Genomic DNA, 22,170 nt, shown 5'->3' with positions numbered 1-22,170 from the left:
GGAACCGAGGATGACTTGCTTCCACATTAAAAATGAGTTCTCAGATGACTGATGAGTCCAATGCGGGACCTACAGTCTCTGTCACAGGTGGGGCAGACGGTGGTTGAAGGGGCAGGTGGGTGGGGTGCTTGGGTTGACGTGTGCTCCTTGCGTTGCCTGCGTTTGGCTTCCGCTTGCTCCCGGCGAAGAGACTCGAGGTGTTCGGTGGCCTTCCCGGATGACTCTTCTTCACTTTGTGCGGTCTTGGGTTTTTTTACCGCTAAAAGGAGTGGCATTAGCAGTTCAGAAAGGGCACAGCCCATCTCGAGCTTGGGTGGTTATTAGAAGCATTGGCCCTGAATATCTCAGCGGAGGCTTCCTTGGGGCAGATGCCTCCGATCGGAAAAAAAATCTACGAACCTACCTGTTGGTTCCGTAGATCCCGAAGCTTCTGGTCCTGTCAGAGGCCCAGGTATCCCAGGGGCGCAGGCGGTTCGCAAGCTTCCCTGGGATCATGTGGGCCATGGGGAGCCAATCAAAGAAAGGAATCGCCTTTGATCCTTTTGACAGGTCTATAGAGACAGAACTGTCAAAAGTATGAATGGGGATCTCATTTAAAAACACACTAAAACATTAAATACATTTTTTTAAATTTCATAATTAAAATTAATTAAAATTCCAATTAATTAAATACTTTTGTTTAATTAAAAAAAAAGTTTAATGTTTTTACGGGGCTAAAAATAAATTTACCTTTTTGAAGAGTATTTTTAATTTATAAATGAGTTATCAAATTTAATTTTTCTATTTTTCAACACTATTAAGCTGGTAAAAGTGGGCCGTACGCCAGGCGTAAGAATTCTGTGGCCTTTCAGCGGGCAGAAGTCGTGCAAAGAGCGCGACTCTTCACCCGCAGAGGCCCTTTCCCCGGGCAGGCGGATGAATTCTTGACAGATCGCAAGTGTCGGTTTTCAACGCATGCGCATGCCTGAAGCCGGCACTTGCGAGGCCCCCACGGGTGGGTGCGTACACGCCTCGTACCCACCCGTGGGGGTCAGAAAATCCGGCCCATTCTCATCTATGCCATCAACAGTGGAAAACTGAGTCCTAATTACCAGGGTGGCATAATTGACACTGATTGCTTGGAATGGCATTTCTCTTCAATTTTGACTCGTTTATTGGCACTCCATTGACCTCCCCCATGATCGCCTCCTGATCTTGCTGGACTCTCTGCTTTGCCTTCCCGTCCATAGTGGCCAGTTTCATTGCTTTACATTGAACATAATGATCTCCATGGCTTCATCAGTGACATGGACCATTCTACACCTTGCACTCTCCATCAATGCTACAATTTGCACATGCCACAACTGAATTGATGACTGAGCATTATTTATAGCGGTTACATGTCCTGCTAAGGAGCTTAAAGATGATTCAGCACCATTATTGCAGTTTTTATTTCTGATTAACTTCAGAGTCTTGCATTAGTTATAATGCATCCAAGCTCCAGGAGTGTGTAGTGAGTAAAGTGCAGTAATAAAACAAAGAACAGATTAGCATTCAATCACTCCGCTGAAAGTAAATCAAACATCTCGCCCCTTAAACTTTACTGCCCCTCACTGACTAATCCTTTCTATATATTGCATTTGTTCAAATAACATAAGGCAAGGCTCAGTTCAATGTATTTTGAAATGTATATCGCTTTTGCAAGTGCAATATCCTGATAAAGAATATCAATTCTTCTTAGGTTTCACTTAAATTGGGCAAGGGGCTTGAAAGAAGAGGTGGCCTTGGGATATGGGCTTTCAGTCCACAAAGTGAAAGGATTCGCAAATTTCATGTTTCCCGCCCCCCCCCCCCCCCGAAGATTTACTTTTGGTTTATTAAAGAAACCCTGGTTGGACTGAGTTTGGAATCCAGGGCTCAACAAGATGGCTGCGGTCAGCCTCATGGCCAAGGCCTGTAAGTTTCCAATTACTGTGAGAAGGAACTCTCCAGAAACTCGAATGCAGACAGACCTTCTGCATTTATGCATGAGAAGCAAACCCAGTGGCATTTGGGCCTCTGATTAATACCCATCAAGGTCGTTTGTACAAGCAATCAAGAGCAGGCAAGGCCTATTCAACATGTAATGGGACAAGCTTAGCTGCATTTCAGACCTTCGTTAGAGAACATCGACACTGTTTACAAATGATCAACGGGGCATTCAGACTGGAATGGCCCCATCACGAGACCAGTTAGACAAAGGGGAACACTGATAAGACGTTTAAAACCGATTAACTGGCCATCCAGGTTGATGGGCCCAGATCGGTACCCTTTGTATGATTTTCAATACGTCCAGATCAGACAAAGGAAATGAGCTGATCTGGCGGGAGATAAGGGCTACCGAGAAGGGTATAACTAGTCCCTCGGGAGGCCATCTCTCGCTCTCTCTTTCTCCCTTCTCGCCTCCGGTGCCCTGTCATATCATCAACCCAGCGAGAGGATCGTCGACGAAGAGCCCGTCCAGGGAAGTAGGATACCCGCAGTTACATTTGAATTACTGGGGTATCTCTGCTTTGGGGTGGTGAAAACCTAAAACATCGGCAGGCAACAGGGCACGGAGCAGGTATTTTTTTAACATCCTAGACTGGTGAGCATCAACTTTCTGGCCCATTACAAGACAATCTAGATAGGTGTAAAAGGGTGGGAGTTAAGGGGAATTGCTAAAGTGTCATTTTAGTCATTTTCCCTCGATGTGTCCGTTTCTCCTCCCCCGCTAAGTGTAATTGTGTTGCATCCATAGTGATTTTTCTCTGTATAGTAATTGTTTCTCTATTTTTAATAAACATTGGTTTTCTTTGCACCAAACCACTGGTCTCGTTTGTCTATATCGCTACTTGTAAATAAGTCCAGTGGTCAGAACCAAAGGGGAAGTGATTTGAACCGCACAGGGCTGGAGCAGCTCAGACACGACTGACTGGCCAGACACAAACCCCAAACCAAAACCCCCTACAGAAATGGCGACCGCGGCAGGACCATTACAGGGACCCAGGGAGGGTTACGTGTGTGCTGGGATAAATGGTGGGAACCAGATCAGGGGATCTACATCTGTATGTGGGGATCAGAGAAAGTCTGCCCCACAGGCGTTTCCATCATTTTCCGCAGCCTGTGGCAAAATAACGGGAGGGGGATGGACTGGGAGTCCCACCTGGATGCATGCGCGATCCCGTACTCCCCAATCTTGGTTAATGCCGCTGAACTAGTGACCCGCCTCCGACGGCCCCTGCCCATGACCCCAACATCACAGACAGTAACAGAGGGATGCCCCACCACCACCAAGGGATCAGGGAACGGCCTGATGCTAATACCCACAGACCAGGTGCTGTACCAAGGGGTACATTACGCGGTGGCCTCGGTGATTTTAAACCTCACTGAGCTACACTTACCCATGTGGCGCCCCGCAGAGACTGCAAAATTGTATCAAGCCCTATTAATAGAAATGTTTCAAAAATTCCGTGAATTTGACTTTTCGGAGGTCAATAAGACCGCATTGTATACTCACCACGAGATTTGGGACGGGGTTGGGAGGCAAAGAAGGGGTGTTTTTAATGATGTTTTAACTGGTTTTAACACGGGGTCCTCGGTCATCAACAGTTTAGATGACATCGAGCTGCAGACCCAGATTAATGGTCTAAAAATGCAATTAAAGGGTATTTTAACTGATGAGAATAAGGTGGTAAGTTCTGAGTTGCATGAAGACCAGGCCATGTCTCTCCATTTGAAGGAGATCATCGCGGAGCTGGAAAAACATGCAAAGATGGTAAATGCTCTCATCAGGGAGGACAGAAACGCTTCTGACCAGGCTGCGCAAAACGAGGTGTGCGTGCTATATGGGGCATGGTTGCTGGGTGAGGGCTGCAGTAATCTGGAGGATTTAAAACAAGGTTTAGTCCCCTCCTGGATCAGCAACAAACACCTCGCAGCCCTCCACCCTTTTGAGAACGCATTAAGCCCGTGCCAGCTCCGGTTAGCTTCTGAGGCCTACCCAGTCCCAGTGGACTGTGGGCGGTCCAACCACACCGTCATGGGGATAGTTGTAAGAATGCCGGTCATGGGCGGGATGGCCCGACCTGCGCTGGTATACAGGGTGGAGAACATTGGAATCATTCAAGGGGGTGCACACATTCGTTTTACAGCGGTCCCGCCCTATGTCATAAAGTGGGAGCACGCTATGATGGGTACTGACCTCTCGGGTGCCATAGCCGGGGAGCGCACATCATCCTGTGTCCCCAGCACTTGAATGGCTATTCAAAACCACAATGCGGGTTCAGAGCTGCTGACGCAAAACCTATAAATTTACCATGGAAGCCATGGCACAAGGCCATGTTCCCCCACAGGTAGCATATATAGGAGGTGGGACATATTGCATCACCACAGGAGCATCTCACTGCCAGCACGGACAGCACAGCTGGTGCGCGGTGAGTGACAGCAGCTTCTGTTTCAAATCTGAGGCAGAAGTTCAAGTGGCACAAACACGAATTGTCCCCATTCCTGAACCATCCACTGTTCACCTCACTGTGGAGGAGAGTTTTACCCACCTCCAAAAAAATGTCGTCCACTTTGGTTACCCAATTCCCCCTCTCCCAGAGCACCATACCAAATTATTAAAAGCCGTCCTAGTATCACAAAAGCACTTCTACACTTTGGAACAGAAGACTGTACAGATAGGGGCTGATATTTTAGATATTACGACCCCGCCCTGGTGGGACTTTTTGAGAGTATAGAGGTCCCCTCCTGGATTCGAATGGCGTCCCACATCTTAGTAGTCTGTCAGCTAGGGATCGTCCTCTACCTGGTTTGTGTCCAGTGTAGGAGAAAGGGTCCCGAGGTAGAATTTAAAGCGAAAAGGTTGTGGAAGGACCGGTATGCCCGGGTGGAAGAAGAAACACCCGTGTGAGCTTTGTGTCATATGACTGCCGAGTGATGGCAGATCCGTTTGTTATTTTTAATAAAGCTCGTTCCTTCCGTTCATTATTTTTAATAAATATGTTTTTGGCCTGATGTTGATTTTTATTAAAGGTTGTGTGTTGTAATAAAGTTTTATGATGTCCCAAGTAGTGCAGGGGTGTTGGACCCCCTCTGTGCTTGGACTATTGTAACAGATCATATTTGCTATCGATAGATGCCTGCCGTGCACTGCGGTTTTCCCCTAAGTAAGGGGAATATATGTGTCGAGGGATCATGGATAGATAAATATAGGGGAAGGTTGTTTGTGGGGGGTCAGAAATTTGCTCACCTTGATTGGACACTTCAAGCAAGTTTCAGTATCCTAGGGGGGACTGAAATTATTTGCAAATTTCATGTTTCCCCCCCCCGAAGATTTACTTTTGGTTTATTAAAGAAACCCTGGTTGGACTGAGTTCGGAATCCAGGGCTCAACAAGATGGCTGCGGTCAGCCTCATGGCCAAGGCCTGTAAGTTTCCGATTACTGTGAGAAGTAACTTTCCAGAAACTCGAATGCAGACAGACATTCTGCATTTATGCATGAGAAGCAAACCCAGTGGCATTTGGGCCTCTGATTAAAACCCATCAAGGTCGTTTGCACAAGCAATCAAGAGCAGGCAAGGCCTATTCAACACGTAATGGGACAAGCTTAGCTGCACTTCTGACCTTCGTTAGAGAACATCGACACTGTTTACAAATGATCAACGGGGCATTCAGTCTGGAATGGCCCCATCACGAGACCAGTTGGACAAAGGGGAACACTGATGAGACATTTAAAACCGATTAACCAGCCATCCAGGTTGATGGGCCCAGATCGGTACCCTTTGTATGATTTTCAATACGTCCAGATCAGACAAAGGAAATGAGCTGATCTGGTGGGAGATAAGGGCTACTGAGAAGGGTATAACTAGTCCCTCATGAGGCCATCTCTCGCTCTCTCTCTCTCCCGCCTCGCCTCCGGTGCCCTGCCGTATCATCAACCCAGCGAGAGGATCGCCGACGAAGAGCCCGTCCAGGGAAGTAGGATACCCGCAGTTACGTTTGAATTACTGGGGTATCTCTGCTTTGGGGCGGTGAAAACCTAAAACATCGGCAGGCAACAGGGCACAGAGCAGGCATTTTTTCAACATCCTAGACTGGTGAGCATCAATTTTCTGGCCCATTACAAGACAATCTAGATAGGTGTAAAAGGGTGGGAGTTAAGGGGAATTGCTAAAGTGTCATTTTAGTCATTTTCCCTCGATGTGTCCGTTTCTCCTCCCCCGTTAAGTGTAATTGTGTTGCATCCATAGTGATTTTTCTCTGTATAGTAATTGTTTCTCTATTTTTAATAAACATTGGTTTTCTTTGCACCAAACCATTGGTCTCTTTTGTCTATATCGTTACTTGTAAATAAGTCCGGTGGTCAGAACCAAAGGGGAAGCGATTCGAACCGCACGGGGCTGGAGCAGCTCAGACACGACTGACTGGTCAGACACAAACCCCAAACCAAAACCCCCTACAAAAGGTTGGTCAAACCTTGATTAAAGACCCGACCGTTGGAATGCGCTGGATTAGCTGAGTAACTTTACTTTCTTTTTGCGACAAAGAAGATAGAAAGACTTGTATTTAATTAGCGCCTTTCATGACCTCAACACGTCACAAAGCGTTTTATAGCCAGTGAAGTACTTTTGACGTGTAGTCGCTGTTTTAATGTGGGAAACGCGTGGTATCAAAAGGGGGTAAGAACAAAGCAAAACAGAGAGTGATAAAACTGACTGTTCCTTTAAGGGATAGGTTATGTCAAAATACTAGGGGAAGTTTTCCCTTGACCGTGGGCAGTGGCACTGGAGTGATGCTGGTGATCAGGTGATCCCTCCGGCTCGATCTCTAATCATCGTGCAACACATGTGCTCTTCCGCATGGCTTTCGATAAGGTCCCGCATAAGGGATTAGCATGTAAAGTTAAAGCACATGGGATTGGGGGTAAGGTACTGACTTGGATAGAGAACTGGTTGGCAGACAGGAAGCAAAGAGTTGGAATAAACGGGTCTTTTTCCGAGTGGCAGGCAGTGACTAGTGGGGTACCGCAAGGATTGGTGCTAGGACCCCAGCTATTCACAATATATATTAATGATCTAGACAAGGGAACTAGGGGCTGAAAATTCAGTAGGGTTAGCGCCCATTTTGCGGCGCTAGAGGGCCTAGCGCCGCAATGATAGCCGTTTCTGAAATTCACTTCAGCGCTGCCATCGGCGTTAGCCGGTTGCGCTGCGCTGGCACCGATGACGTCATCGGTGTGCGCAGCATCCCGGTTGCTGTGGCAACGCGCCCGAACGCCGAAATTCAGTTGCGGCCGCCTCGCCCGTGGCAGCCGCAACTAAGACTCTGGCAACCGAGTCTTACACAAGTTAGCGCCGGCGCATTAAGGTCGCGTGGCGGCCGGCCGCTTTCCCGCTGGCCGCCTGCCCGCACCTCCCTCCCCGGACTCCTCCACCCCCCCCCCGCGGAACAGATGCGTCTGGCCTGCAAGCCCGGCACTTGTCCGAGGTGCCGGGCTCATTTTTGAAAAAATCAAACGGCCAGCGATCGGGTGAAGGCAGCGCCTCCTTAATGGGAGGAGGAGGCCTGCGCTTCCCCAGCCTGCCGCACCGCATCGGGTGCCGCAGCGCCAGATTAGCGCCGCAATGCAGCACTCAGCGCCCATTGGGAGGCACTCACGCCCGCCAGTAGCGCCGGCAGCCGTCTGGGCGTGGCGCTACTGAATTTTTGGAGCGCGCAAGGGAATTAGCGCCGGCGCTAAATTTCCGGCGCTAAAGCCCTGGCGCGGCGTCAACTCAATTTCTAGGCCTAGATGTAATATCTCCAAGTTTACAGACAACACAAAGCTAGATGGGCGTGTGTGCTGTGAGGAGGATGCCAAGAAACTCCAGTATGATTTGGACAGGTTGGGTGATTGGGCAGATGCATGGCAGATGCAGTATAATGTGGATAAATGCGAGGTTTTCCACTTTGGTAGCAAAAACAGGAAGGCAGATTATTATCTGAACGGCAATAGATTGGGAGAAGGGGAAGTGCAACGAGACCTGGGTGTCCTTGTGCACCAGTCGCTGAAGGTAAGCATGCAAGTGCAGCAGGCGGTTAAGAAGGCAAATGGTATGTTGGCCTTCGTAGCGAGAGGATTCGAGTACAGGAACAAGGATGTCTTGCTGCAGTTGTACAGGGCCTTGGTGAGACCACACCTTGAGTATTGTGTGCAGTTTTGGTTGCCTTATCTGAGGAAGGATGTTCTTGCCATGGAGGGAGTGCAGCGATGATTCACCAGACTGCTACCTGGGATGGCAGGAATGACATATGAGGAGAGATTGGGTCGATTGGGCTTATACTCGCTGGAGTTTAGAAGAATGAGAGGGGATCTCATTGAAACTTATAAAATTCTAACAGGGCTAGACACTCTAGATGCAGGAAGGATGTTCCCGATGGTGGGGGAGTCCAGAACCAGGGGTCACAGTCTAAAGTTAAGGGGTAAGCCATTTAGGACAGAGATGAGGAAGAATTTCTTCATCCAGAGAGTGGTGAACCTGTGGAATTCTCTACCACAGAAGGCAGTTGAGGCCAATTCATTAAATATATTCAAGAAGCAGTTAGATATATTTCTTAAGGCTAAAGGGATCAAGGGATATGGGAAGAAGGCAGGGACCGGGTACTGAATTTGGATGATCAGCCATGATCTCATTGAATGGCGGAGCAGGCTCAAGGGGCCGAATGGCCTACTCCTGCTCCTATCTTCTATGTTTCTATGTTTCCGGCTGGCGCAACGTACGTTGTGCAAAAGCCTCACTTTACCAGGTTAATAATGCACTATAATGAGATGGAATTGAACACAAACCCCACTGTTTTCTTGCTGGGGACGTGATGTGCACTCAGTTTGCTTGTCTGTAAATGGGTGATGAGGATCAGGCATGCTCGTAGTATTTAAAGGGGGACCTCTGTATTTTTATTTGTAACATGTATGAAAACAGATTTTAATTTTGAATTTGTGAAAGGTGAATTTTTGCGCTTTTCTTGGCAATTTGTTTACTTTTTGACCCAGATTTCAGACAACTTCAATTCTAGATTTGGGAAATCAAGTGGGGATGTTTCGCCTCTTCTGTGTTTGTTGGTGGAAAAAAAAACGGATGAAAGAAGGGATGCAAGGCAGATTTGATTACGCTGGGGCAGTTCTCACACTTTACACATGCTGTTATGTTTGCAAACCCAGGCACACTTACCTGTGAATGCCTAAGGAAATACAGAGGGATGCAGCAAAATACATACTGGTGGAGTTTGCACCAGGATCCTCCATATTCTGAATAGTTTGTGGGGGGTCCCAAAAGAACACTGATCAAAACAGCCATGACTTAGGTAGAGATATATTTAATTTGCCCCCCTCCCCTGATGATCTTTGGGCCTTGGGACCTTCTGGTTGCTGCCCCACAGAAGGCCTTGATTCTGGTGGCCAGGAGTGCAGCATTGCTGCATTCCCCCGATCCCAGCGCAAAGCCCCGCCAAGGGATTGGCATCTTCTGAGGGTGCATCTGAGCCACAGAAATTGGCCAGACCAGAAAATGCACTCCTTCCTTCACAGATGCTGCGCACCTTCAGTACGTTGAGCCTGTCAGGCGCTTAGGAGGGGCCCCAAAGAGGAAAATCAGCCCTAATAACTGGAAAAAGCCTTCTACTTCACCATGGCTCACTCGCCTGATGTTCTCTGGGTTCAGGATGTCCAGCATGGCCAATTTTCAGTCCACATATGTATCAAGAGGGAAAATAACATCCGCACTTCTGCCACCGACCAGTAGCAGCAACGTAAGAGGACAACACATTTCCACAGAATTGTTTGCTCTCCATGACTACAAGGGATAATAGTTTGCACCCCTGTCGCCAATCGAGACCCTGTGCATAATGTTGCAGCCATCTTGAGCAGAGAGGATACAAAAGCAAAATACTGCGGATGCTGAAAAGCTGAAATAAAAACAAACACAGTGCTGGAAATACTCAACCGGTTAGGCAGCACCTGTGGAGAGAGAAACAGAGTTAACAGCCGCAAGTTTTACCTTGAAGTCGGGTCGGGTGCATGCGGGCCGTGTAACGGGTTGGGAATGTGATGTTTTGCTAAGCGCGTTCTTCAGGACGACTTTAACTCAATGGCCCCCCACTTAAAGCAGTCATGCGAGTTTCCCGGCCCAATTAAATAGAGCGGGTCTGATGACGTCATCGATGACTCATTTCCAGCGCCGATATTTAAAGCAGCCTTGCACACAACTCGTTTGAAGGTTGCTGGAGGAGTGTGGAAGGTGAAATAGAACCGTCTCGGCACTGTCCCAAACTCAAAGGCAGAGGCTGCACCCAGGTTCAGTGATGCATCCCTGCATATTCTGGTGGAGGCAGTGAGAGCACGCAGGGAGGTCCTGTTCACTGCAGATCGGCACAGGAGACCTCCCACAGACACCAAAAGGGCCTGGTTAGAGATAGCGGAGGAGGTCAGCAGCAGAAATGCAGTCAGGAGGACCTGGATCCAGTGTAGGAAATGATTCAATGATCTCATGAGGTCAGGAAAGGTGAGTGCAATGTCACACTCACCTTCATCCTGAAGTGCCTGTCACCACATCCCCATCACTCTGCCTTCCCAAGCCTACTGCTGCACATTATTACTCACACCAACCTACCTTGCAGGTCCACCCATCCCTCTCTCTCTCAATGTACATACTCACATCCCCATCTGACCACCTACCCCTTGCACTCACCCTCGTCCTAATGCAATCATAGCAAGTAACACCACAGAAGGAGGCCATTTGGCAATGTCACCCCACTCCCTCATAGTCACCCTCTACAGATGTAGCCCATCCATTCCTTACACTCATTCCATCACTCTCACTCAAAGTTCTCTTCTTTCCCTCCTTGCAGGATAAAAGAGCCCAGAACACGCGGGGGAGGCAGAGAGCCAGAGTTGGCCCTCCATTATTCACGCAGCTGACTCCAGCAGAGGAGGGGGCCCTGGAGATATCGGAAGTCGCAGAGCTGCTGGCGGTGGGAGACAAAGGGATGGGGACCTCCCAGCAACCTGGTGACAGAATTACATCTCATACAGCCACATGGCATACAACAGTCACTCATATGGTGGGTGATGTCAGCAGCCAGTGAATTTTCATCATGTGCATAATGGTAACGTTACTCATTATTATTATAACATTTCTAATTCATCTCTTTACTCTCCCACAGGTCCGTTAAGTGCCCCCCCCCACCCAATGTCCAGCAACTCCTCAGAGGAGCCTCCAGCCTCTGAGGGTGGACCGCCAGCAGACCCAAGCGCAGCCAGCACCAGCGCAGGTACACACACACCGGTGGGTCCTGTGCGAGATAGAGTAGCGTTGTCACCTGGTCTCACACTTCACAAGTGAACAAGAGCAGATGGTGCTGACAGGGACAGCAGTGGAGACACCTTGCTGGAGGGCACAGGACGCTCCAAGGTCTGCTGAGCTGCATGCAGACGCTGAGCCTCAGGGGCCATCGAGTAATCCAATCCAGCCAACTACCGCCCCATCAGACTACTCTCAATCATCAGCAAAGTGATGGAAGGTGTCATCGACAGTGCTATCAAGCGACACTTACTCACCAATAACCTGCTCACTGATGCCCAGTTTGGGTTCCACTAAGATCACTTGGCTCCCGACCTCATTACAGCCTTGGTCCAAACATGGACAAAGGAGCTGAATTCCAGAGGTGAGGTGAGAGTGACTGCCCTAGACATCAAGGAAGCATTTGACCGAGTGTGGCATCAAGGAGCCCTAGTAAAACTGAAGTCAATGGGAGTTGGAGGGAAAACGCTCCATTGGCTGGAGTCATACCCAGCACAAAGGAAGATGGTTGTGGTGGTTGAAGGTCAATCATCACAGCCCCAGGACATCACTGCAGGAGTTCCTCAGGGCAGTGTCCTAGGCCCAACCATCTTCAGCTGCTTCATCAATGACTTTCCCTCCAACATAAGGTCAGAAATGGGGATGTTCGCTGATGATTGCACAGTGTTCAGCGCCATTCACAACTCCTCAGATAATGAAGCAGTCCATGCCCGCATGCAACAAGACCTGGACGACGTTCAGGCTTGGGCTAATAAGTGGCAGGTGACATTTGCGCCACAGAAGTGCCAGGCAATGACTATCTCCAACAAGCGAGAGTCTAACAACTGCCCCTTGATATTCAATGGCATTACCATCGTCGAATCCCCCACCATCAACATTCTGGGGGTCACCATTGACCAGAAACTTAACTGGACCAGCCACGTAAATACTGTGGCAACAAAAGCAGGTCAGAGGCTGGGTATTCTGTGGCGAGTGTCTCACCTTCTGACTCCCCAAAGCCTTTTCACCATCTACAAGGCACAAGTAGGAGTGTGATAGAATCCTCTCCACTTGCCTGGATGAGTGCAGCTCCAACAACACTCAAGAAGCTCGACACCATCCAGGACAAAGCAGTCTGCTTGATTGGCACCCCATCCACCACCTTAAACATTCACTCCCTCCACCACTGGCGTACCGTGGCTGCAGTGTGTACCATCTACAAGATGCACTGCAGCAACTCGCCAAGGCTTCTTCGACAGCACTTCCCAAACCTGTGACCTCTTCCACCTAGAAGGACAAGGGCAGCAGGCGCATGGGAACACCACCACCTCCAAGTTCCCCTCCAAGTCACACACCATCCAGATTTGGAAATATATCGCCGATCCTTCATCGTCGCTGGGTCAAAATTCTGGAATTCCCTCCCTAACAGCACTGTGGGAGTACCTTCACCGCACGGACTGCAGCGGTTCAAGAAGGTGGCTCACCACCACCTTCTCAATGACAATTAGGGATGGGCAATAAATTCTCTCCTTGTCAGCGACGCCCAGATCCCATAAACAAATAAAAAAGTGATCCTGGAGGGGCAGCAAGAAAGGCAGGAGGCTCTGGCAGGTGTTGCAGCTGCAATGTCTGCAGAGAATGGAGAAGCCCGTCTCCAACATGAGCACCACCATGTCGCAGGCAATGGCGATGATGTCCTGTTCCACAGAGAGAATGGACACCTGCATGGAGCATCAATTGCGCCAGTCACATGAGCACATGCTTGCTGTGGGCAACAGCTGGCAAGCGTTCATAGACCTCATCCTTCGGAGGGATATAAACGCACATTTGGGCCTTCATCACCCCACTGCTGTGCAGCCAGGTGCTCTCCATCTCTTTGCTAGCAGGGAAGTGTGGGTGGCCCATGAGAGGGATGACGATGAGAGGGGACATGGTGGGGCCTCTTCTCAAAGCGCTCACACTTCTCCCCTGTTGCCTCCCCCTCAGTCAGTGCCCCACATGCTTCCTCGGAGCCCGATGGCCGTGTCTGCCCCTGCACAGTTGCCATCACAGGCTCCAAAACTCAGAGGACATCCGCCAAAAGTGTCTACACAGTCGCAGCAGGGAAGTGAGCAGTCTGCCTCTACCTCTGATGAAACCACAGGGGTTACACCTCGCAGAAGCACTCGGAAAAGAAAAATGACACAAAAGTAGATGCACAAGGGTATGCACATGGGTGTATGAAAAAATGTTAGTGTTAAGTTTCAGTTACTTTGATGACACAGATAAATGTATTTCTTTGCACCAACTTGTTCATTTTTGCCTGCTACCTTGGAAGTGGCTTTGCCACTTGGAATGAATGGTGAGACATTACTTAACCTCGAGCACTGGGGGTTTGGGTGAGAGGAATGTCTTGTTCATTGTAGGGATACTTTATGGTGTTGTTGAGGGGTGGTGGGGTTGGGGATGGTGGAACTTAATACAGCACGTGGCAGCCATACGGGTGCATTGAAGCAAGTTAAGTAAATCTGGCCATGATGAGGCCATCTTGGGCCTCTCGGGCGGTAATGTGCTCGAGTGCTGGTACCATCTCCACCCCAGGTTCCTTCTCCTCATCTTCCACCCGCTACTCCTCCTCCTCTGAAGAGGCTTTGCACCTTGCTCCTCCTGCAGCTCCAATCCTCACTGCTATGCTATTTTGTGCAGCGCACAGCAAACTATGATGATCCTGGAGACCCTGGCTGGTGCATACTGAAGGGCTCCTCCAGATCTGTCAAGGCATCTGAAGCGCATCTTCAGCATGCCTATTGTTTGCTCTATGACACAACTGGTGGACATGTGGCTCTCATTATAATGTTCCTCGGCTTCAGTACTTGGCTTCCTCAAGGGTGTCATGAGCCATGTCTTTAGTGGCTAGCCCTTGTCTCCAAGCAGCCAGCCAGTAAGTCTGTTTGGAGCTGTGAAAAGCTGAGGGAGGGTGGACTGGTCATGACAGCTGCCAGGGAATCTGCTGCACACATGCATGATGATCTTTTTATGGTTGCAGACAAGATAGATTAGTGGGTGCCTTAAAGTACAGGTTTCTCAGGGTCTCCAACATAACTTTCATGTGCTTCCTTAGAGCAAGAACTTTGCTCCATAAAGAGGAGGAGAATAATTGAGGGAATGGAAGCCCTTGTGGATCCCGAACACTCCTGGGTGATGTGGGGTGCCTTCATGGCCAAATGTGTGCAGTCGTTGATGCCCTGCACCTGTGGGAGGCCAGCCAGAGCTGCAAAGCCGAGCGCCCGCTCAGTAACACTGGCTTCATCAATGGGAAAGTTGACATAATTGGCTGACTTGTCAAACATGGCATCGGTCCCTTGGGTGATGCATCTGTGGGTGGCCGACTACGAGATCCTGCAAATGTCTGCTGCAGATCCCTGGAAGGAGCCTGAGGTGAAGAAGTTGAGGGTGCTGGTGACTTTGACAGTGGTGGCGTGTCCACCAGGATCTCTGGGCAGCAGTTCTTGTTCCAGCAAGCTACAAATGTCTGCAATGACCTGGCGCGATAGCCTGAGCCTCCTGAATCACTGCTGCTCAGTCATGTTGAGGAAGCTCATCCTCTGCCTGTATACCCTGTGTTGGGGGTATCGCCTCCGGCGCGCTGCAGCCCTGTGGTGTCCCCCATTCCCTCCTGTGGAGCATCAGGTCGTTGAGGAGAAAGCTGGTGTTGTGGCTGCTGCTGGTGTGGCTCATCTTGGTCCGATTCTGACCTGCCGAGTATTTCCACCATTTTGTGTTTATTTGAGCAGATGGGGTTCTATTCTTTGAATGACCAGCTGGATAAAGACAACCATGTGTCAGTCGTGGACAGAAGCAGACAACAGATACAACAACACCCAAGCAACTACCCGGTCCATCACTGAGCACACCATTGACATCTTGATACAGCATATGTCTGGATAGATTAGTGGGTGCCTTAAAGTTCAGGGTTCTCAGGGTCTCCAACATAACTTTTGTGCGCTTCCTTAGAGCAAGAACTTTGCTCTATAAAGTCGGCTAACCATAGAAGAGGAGGAGAACAATCCAGAACCAAAGTCAGAGCAGGATCAGACAAAGAGGAAACAATGCATTCTGGAAGAACGATGCATGAGGCGCTCATCCAAGATACATTTAGTTAGATTACACCTGGAACCCTACTACCCACATGTAGCATGGCTCAAAACACCTTAAACAACACTGACCCCAGCATGTCCTTCATCACCATCAATGCCCACGTATTGCTGTGGTGCTGCATCCGTACAAAGATATTCTCAGCGCAATGCACAAATCAAGGATATAAAAATAGGATATAAAAATTGAGTGATATGCAAATGATGTGCTGTGATTTGTCCCAGTGCTGCTCCTTTGTACTTTTACTTTCAGATGTGACTCTCTTATCGAAGGAGTAGTTGTGCCGGCTGGCTTCAGGGTTTCATTGACAAACTGCTGGAATGAATGGTTTTGAAATAGCTAAGAATGAAACTGAAAAAGACTTAGTAGACTCAGTGCTAAACATGTTCGATCAATGCAGAGCAATTAGCCAATCATAGAATTGACGGTGGCTACATTGGGCCGTGTAGCGCTTCCGTTTTTAAGGGCTATGCAACCACCGAACACTTGAAAATGGGGTCTGAGATGCACGTGCACACCTCTGATGGGAATTGCGCAGGAAGCCATCTTGGCACATACACCCAACGACTGCTAGCAGCATGCAGAGTAGGCAGATCATGATGCGAATCAGTGTGCAATGCTGATTTGACGCCAGCGCTGCCACTTTCCAACTGCACACTCCAAGTGTTAAACCTCGCACAGCTGAACACTACGTTAAACAGAATGAAGGACTCCCCACCAATGCTATTTAAAGGAATCATGAACTACTTAAAGATAAGTGGCTATAAAAACATTGTAATATAGGAGCAGGAGTCGGCCATTTGGCCCTTCGAGCCTGCTCCGCCATTCAATATGATCATGGCTGATCCTCTATCTCAATACCATATTCCCGCTCTCTCCCCATATCCCTTGATGCCTTTTGTGTCTAGTAATCTATCTATCTCCTTCTTAAATATATTCAGTGACTTGGCCTCCACGGCCTTCTGTGGTAGAGAATTCCACAGGTTCACCACCCTCTGAGTGAAGAAATTTCTACTCATCTCAGTCCTAAATGTCCTACCCCGTATCCTGAGACTGTGACCCCTCGTTCTAGACCCCCAGCCAGGCTGCTGGTGCAATAGTACGTGTTTTTGGAGCTTTCCTATACTTGACTAACATTTGAGTTGTCTACAAGGAGTGGTCTGGCTGGTGCTGAAGTACTTTTTTGTTCATTTAAAAGCTTGCGCTGAAACAAGTTGCTTCTAGACATGGGTGGCCAGGTAGGGCTTCCTCTGGGAATTGAACATGACTGGGAGAATGAAAAGAGGAGGAGGAGGAGCAGGAGGCCATATCTGCCAAGGGTCTTTAGGGAGCTATTCTCTTATCTCAACTTCAGGGAGGACCAATGCTTGAGATGTCTTCATTTCACAAAAGAGGTTGTGACTGAAATCTGCCAACTTCTGCAGTCCAACTGCAACCTCAGAGCAGGACAAGGACTGCACTGCCTGTGGCTGTCAAGGTGACCCTGGCCCTAAACTTTTATGCGTCTGGCTCCTTCCAGGCTGCTGCTGGAGACAAAAGCAACATCTCGCAGTTTGCAATGCACTGCTGCATAAAGGAGGTCACGGAGGCTCTCTATACACAGAGAGACAGCTTCATCTCATTCCCGCTTGCCAGAGACAAGCAGGCGGAGTGAGCACGAGGGTTTGCATGGATTGTAGGTTTCCCCATGGTGCAGGGTGCCATTGACTGCACGCACATTGTCTTGCGGCGCCTCATGTGAACTCGGCCATTTTCATGAACTGAAAGGGATTCCACTCCCTCAATGTGCAGCTGATAGAACATAGAAACAGAAAAATAGGAGCAGGAGTAGGCCATTCAGTCCTTCGAGCCTGCTCCGCCATTCAATATGATCATGGCTGATCCTCTATCTCAATGCCATATTCCCGCTCTCTCCCCATACCCCTTGACGCCTTTTCTGTCTAGAAATCAGTGACTTGGCCTCCACGCCTTCTGTGGTAGAGAATTCCACAGGTTCACCACCCTCTGAGTGAAGAAATTTCTCCTCATCTCAGTCCTAAACCATATCCTGAGACTGCGACCCCTTGTTCTAGTCCCCCCAGCCAGGGGAAACTGCCTCCCTGCATCCAGTCTGTCCAGCCCTGTCAGAATTTTATACGTTACAATGAGATCCCTCTCATTCTTCTAAACTCTAGTGAATACAGGCCTAGATGACCCAATCTCTCCTCATACGACAGTCCTGCCATCCCAGGAATCAGTCTGGTGGTGTGTGACCACAGCCAGTGCATCATGCAGGTGAATGCCTGTTATCCTGGCAGTAGTCACGATTCCATCATTCTGTGGCAGTCTCTGTGCCACCTGTATTTGAACCACTACGGCAAGCCAAAGGCTGGCTACTGGGCGACAAGGGTTATCCACTCATGACCTGGCTCATGACTCTGGTCCAGAACCCACGCACATGTGCACAGCAGGCATACAATGAGAGCCATGCTGCCACAAGGAACATTATAGAGCACAACACTGGTGTCATCAAGCAACGCTTCCGCTGCCTGGACTGCTCTGGAGGAGCTCTGCAGCAACCTTCCCTCTAAGCTGTGCGGCTGCGTAGCTCTCTGCCGGTCCCATGCAGCCCCAGACTGGCTTTTCCAAAGTTAAGTTCTGTGCATCACAAAACTGTGAGTGGGCCGTGCAGCCATTTAAAGGGGCTGCGGACCCAAAAATAAATTAGGGGGAGCGCAGAGCAGCTATCAAGATTTGTAGTAGTACGTTGCACGCTGCACAACCTGACCATTGAGGGAACAGGCCTTGTCACCACCTATCAGCCGAGAAACTGAGGAGCTGGAGCATGAGAAAGAGGAAGAGGAGGAGCAGGAAGTGGAGGAAGTGAGGGAACAGGAAGAGGAAGGGAGGATACAACGTAAACAGCCCCTTTCTGCCTGGGCTCTACGTGATCAAATAATTCATGGGCAATTCCAGTAACCCCAACCTCACCTCCCCATTCACCAACAGTCCCACACTCCTTACCTTTCCTCTATCACTGATCATCACATCGTCCTCTTTCCGACAACACAAAAATAAAAACCAGCAGAAAATTCACATTCCAATCCAATTTTATAAATTTAAGCATGACATAATGCATACAAGTATAAACTAATTGACCCTGTGCATTCCCTTAGTGCCTGTCTTCCTTGTGCCTTTGCCTATCCTAGTGCTCCTACGAGGTGCTTCCCCAGTGGCTGCAGCATGGCTGGTGGAAGGCTGCTGATCTTCAATTGAGGAGACTGCAGATGGTCTCGGAGGGTGACCTCGAGCAGCTCTGGGCCTAGAGAGCCCGGCTTCAGACTGCACCATCTCAGCCTGGGCTGCAGTAGTCTGGGCTGGGTGACTGACAGGCAACAGCAGGGGCACTGATGGAGTGGCATTGGTGGGAGCAGGAATACTGTCATCCTGAGAGAGGACAGCAGGTTCATGTTCCATGGAGCCAGTGCCGCTCCTCCGGGGCGGCGCCTCAGCAATTCTACTGATCTGCTGGAGAACAGATTGATGGATTGTTGTGATGTCCTGGAAGCCCCTTTGAACAGTGGTATCCAGGGCCATGATGGCAGTAATCTGAGCTTCCACTGCAGCACTCAGACCATTGATGGAAGCTGGTTGAGCTGCAATGGAAGCTGTGACATTGGCCATCAGACGCTGCATCATGGTGGGTTCCACAGGTGTACTGGAGGTGACTATCCGTTCCATGTTGGAAAGGATGGGCTCCAAGTTCTGCGCAAAGCCCTGTGCCAAGTTGGTGCCGGACTCCTCCATGCTCCTTGACAATGAACTCAGGTTTTCTGGCAGTCTATCCAGTGCACCAAACATTTGGCTATGTAAACCCATCAGCCTTCTTCTGTAATATACTGCGGATTTGTTGTCCTGGGTGGATCCGAAACACGAAGGGTGGAATTTTAGTTGGAATCCACGTGGAATAAGTCGGAACCAGAGACAGTTGCTGAGGAAAGAGATGTGGCTGTGAAAGCGAGTTTTGGTAGCTATCTGATCAAGCACGAGAAGGGAAACTGAAAGCAATGAAGATGAACAAGGTTGAGGAGACAAACAGAAATCCCGTCGGATAGAAGAGCAGAACTTCTTCAAGGTGGGCATTCCTAGAAGAGAGGTGGCCGTGAACTGCGGTATTTTGCTATTGTATTAGTGTTTAGCCTTCTTCTGTAGACTGGCGCATCAAAGTCCTCAGCGGGTTCTCTGCAGCAGAACTAGTGTGCGACCCCACCCTTTGGTGAGCTACCACCTGCACTATCCTTGCCTACCCCACCACCGTGCAGCCGATGAATAGCGAGAGTAGTGCTGACTGCACGCAGCAATCATCTCAAAGAACAGGGAGCACGAATTTAACGTGGTGCTTGCATCGCAATGAACAGGCGCAGGTTAATCACGTACCACGAGCCCCGCGTCGGTGTTCGGGGATTATCAACTCGACCCCCCCAGAGAATTATACAGCACAGAAGGAGGCCATTCACCCCATCGACCCTGGGCCAGCTCTCTGAAAGAGCTACCAATTAGTCCCACTCCCCTGCTCTCTTCCCATAGCCCTGCAAATTTTTTCTTTTTATATATGTATTGAATTCCCTTTTGAATGTTACCATTGAATGTGCTTCCACCACCCTTTCAGGCAGTGCATTCCTGATAACAACAACTTGCTGAGTAAAAAAAATTCTCTTCATGTCCCCCCCCCCGCAATTATCCTAAATCGGTGTCCTCTTGTTATCGACCCTCCTGCCAGTGGAAACAGTTTTTCCCCATCTATGCTATTAAAACCCCTCATAATTTTCAACTTCTCTAGCAAATCTCTCCTTAACTTTTTTGCTCTAAGGAGAACAATCCCAGCTTCTCTCATCCCTCTACGTAACTGCACTCCTTCATACCTGGTACCATTGTGGTGAATCGCCTCTGCACCCTCTCCAAGGCCCTTGACATCCATTATAAAAAGCGTGGTGCCCTGAACTGGACACAGTGGCCCAGAAATTCGGGTCTCCACAGGTGAGTATGCACGGGGTACTCACCCGTAAGCCCAATGGAAGTGCCGGTTTCGTGCATGCGCTGCGCATGCATGGGAAACTGGCACTTCCGTTCCCCTGAAAGAAGGGGTTCAGAGGTGGAACGTGTGCGCGGGAGAGGCAGCGCGTGCGCATCGAACTTACATTTTTTTTGCAGGTTTTCCCAGGAGGGTAAGTCTCCAGGAGTTACACTTTTAAATAGCAGTCGCAAGGCCTGCTTTTTACAAGGTAAGTGGCGAATTAATTAAAATTAAAACATTTTTTCCACAGGTTTATTATTTTTAAATACTTTAAAGAAAGGTAAATTTATTTTTAGCCCCGTTAGAAAATGTAATTAATTTTTTCAAAAATTTAAATTATTGTTTAAAATAGTTATTTTATATAATTTATAGTTATTTTAAAAATGTGATTAAAAAATTTTTTTATTTGAAGTTTTAGTGATGTTTTGGGGCTTTTAGTATTTATGGTTTTGACAGCTCTTCCTGTCAATTTTATGAATGGGCATTTCCCTGCTACCATTGGCTCCCCATGGCCCACGTGATCCCAGTGGACGCATCGAACTAACTGCGCCCCTGGGACACGCAAGCACTGCGCGCCGGCAGTTGGAGGAGGCCCAGGATCGGAATCCCACGCGGGCCCACAGCTCAACGGCCGGCGCGCTAGGTAAGTGCAGGTCGGGGGCTTGCACCCGCGGGAAGCCTCCGACCCGAATTTCTGGGCCAATACTCCAACTGAGGTCTAACCAGTGATTTATAAATGTTTAGCAGTATAATGTTGAACTCCATAGTTAAAGCAGTAGAATATGTCAAAGAAAGGAGCAAAGAACCTACATTTGTATATTGTCCTTCATGACCTCAAGATGTCTGGAGATATGAGGAAAGATTGGAGTACCTTATATTCGGAGGCCTAATAGCATGGGGGGTGGGGGGTGCGGGTAGGACCAGTTCTGTAGCCCATAGGCTTTCTGCCTCTTAAAAGTTTAACTGTCGTCCATACGCTGGATGCCAGGAGCATGGCAGCATCCTTTCTATCTAGTGTTGCGAAGGCAATAATAACAGGAAGCACATCAAATGATGCATTGTAAAATGCCCAGTCACATTTCGGTACAAAAATTTTGGAAGTGGCAAGGCAAGTGGGGAGCTGCTGGCAGACTGGCATAACTCAAGCAGAAAACCCTGCCCAGAATGTACATCAATCATCACGAAGGATGTCATCCCCTCGCACCTGGGTGGCATTATCCGCGATGAAAATGAAATCTTCTGACGGTTCTCTCTTCCCCAGACAGAAGAGGTTTGTCAGGTATTTTTGTGCAGCCACTGCCCATTCAAATGATTACCTGCTTCAATAGCTTATCGGTTTACTGTTGGTGATACAGGAAACTCTTTTTTATCCGGCACCGACGGGACCGCCGTGGTGCCGGTTGATCAAAAAGTCTGGATTACAGAGAGGTAAACTTAACAAGGTACGAGAGCCCCGTACACGGCCACAGATCCAGGCGTCCCTGTTGCATGGCAACAGGTGCAGGAACCCCGGTTACACGGCCACAGATCCAGGAACCCCGGTTACACGGCCACTAATATGAAGTAAAACTTACCTGAACCTGCTCCTGAATTTTGCCGGTTAAGAGAGATTTCTGGCTATTTAGGTGCTGGGATAAAGAGAGTTTCCTGCACTAGCAAATGCAAAA

The 22,170-nt window shown here is 48.9% G+C and overlaps 1 protein-coding gene across 1 annotated transcript; it reads right to left on the bottom strand.

Annotated features, from left to right (window-relative positions):
- Positions 1 to 18,579: 18,579 nt before the first annotated feature.
- LOC147115339 (uncharacterized) lies at positions 18,580 to 19,308 on the bottom strand. The gene has a single exon (XM_085993998.1). It carries the CDS (start codon positions 19,306 to 19,308, stop codon positions 18,580 to 18,582), a length of 729 nt encoding a protein of 242 aa, XP_085850124.1.
- Positions 19,309 to 22,170: the final 2,862 nt, after the last annotated feature.

The sequence above is a fragment of the Somniosus microcephalus genome, chromosome 7, assembly GCF_052327205.1.
Source record: "Somniosus microcephalus isolate GS21.2 chromosome 7, FLI_Smic_1.0, whole genome shotgun sequence".
NCBI classification, from domain to species: Eukaryota; Metazoa; Chordata; class Chondrichthyes; order Squaliformes; family Somniosidae; genus Somniosus; species Somniosus microcephalus.
Note: the sequence above shows the minus strand (reverse complement) of the source record. Positions and strands in the feature narration are given on the sequence as shown.

What these genes read in the sequence shown, in the direction of transcription:
- LOC147115339 (XM_085993998.1), bottom strand. Translation starts at nt 19,308, where the DNA reads ATGGGTTTACATAGCCAAATGTTTGGTGCACTGGATAGACTGCCAGAA.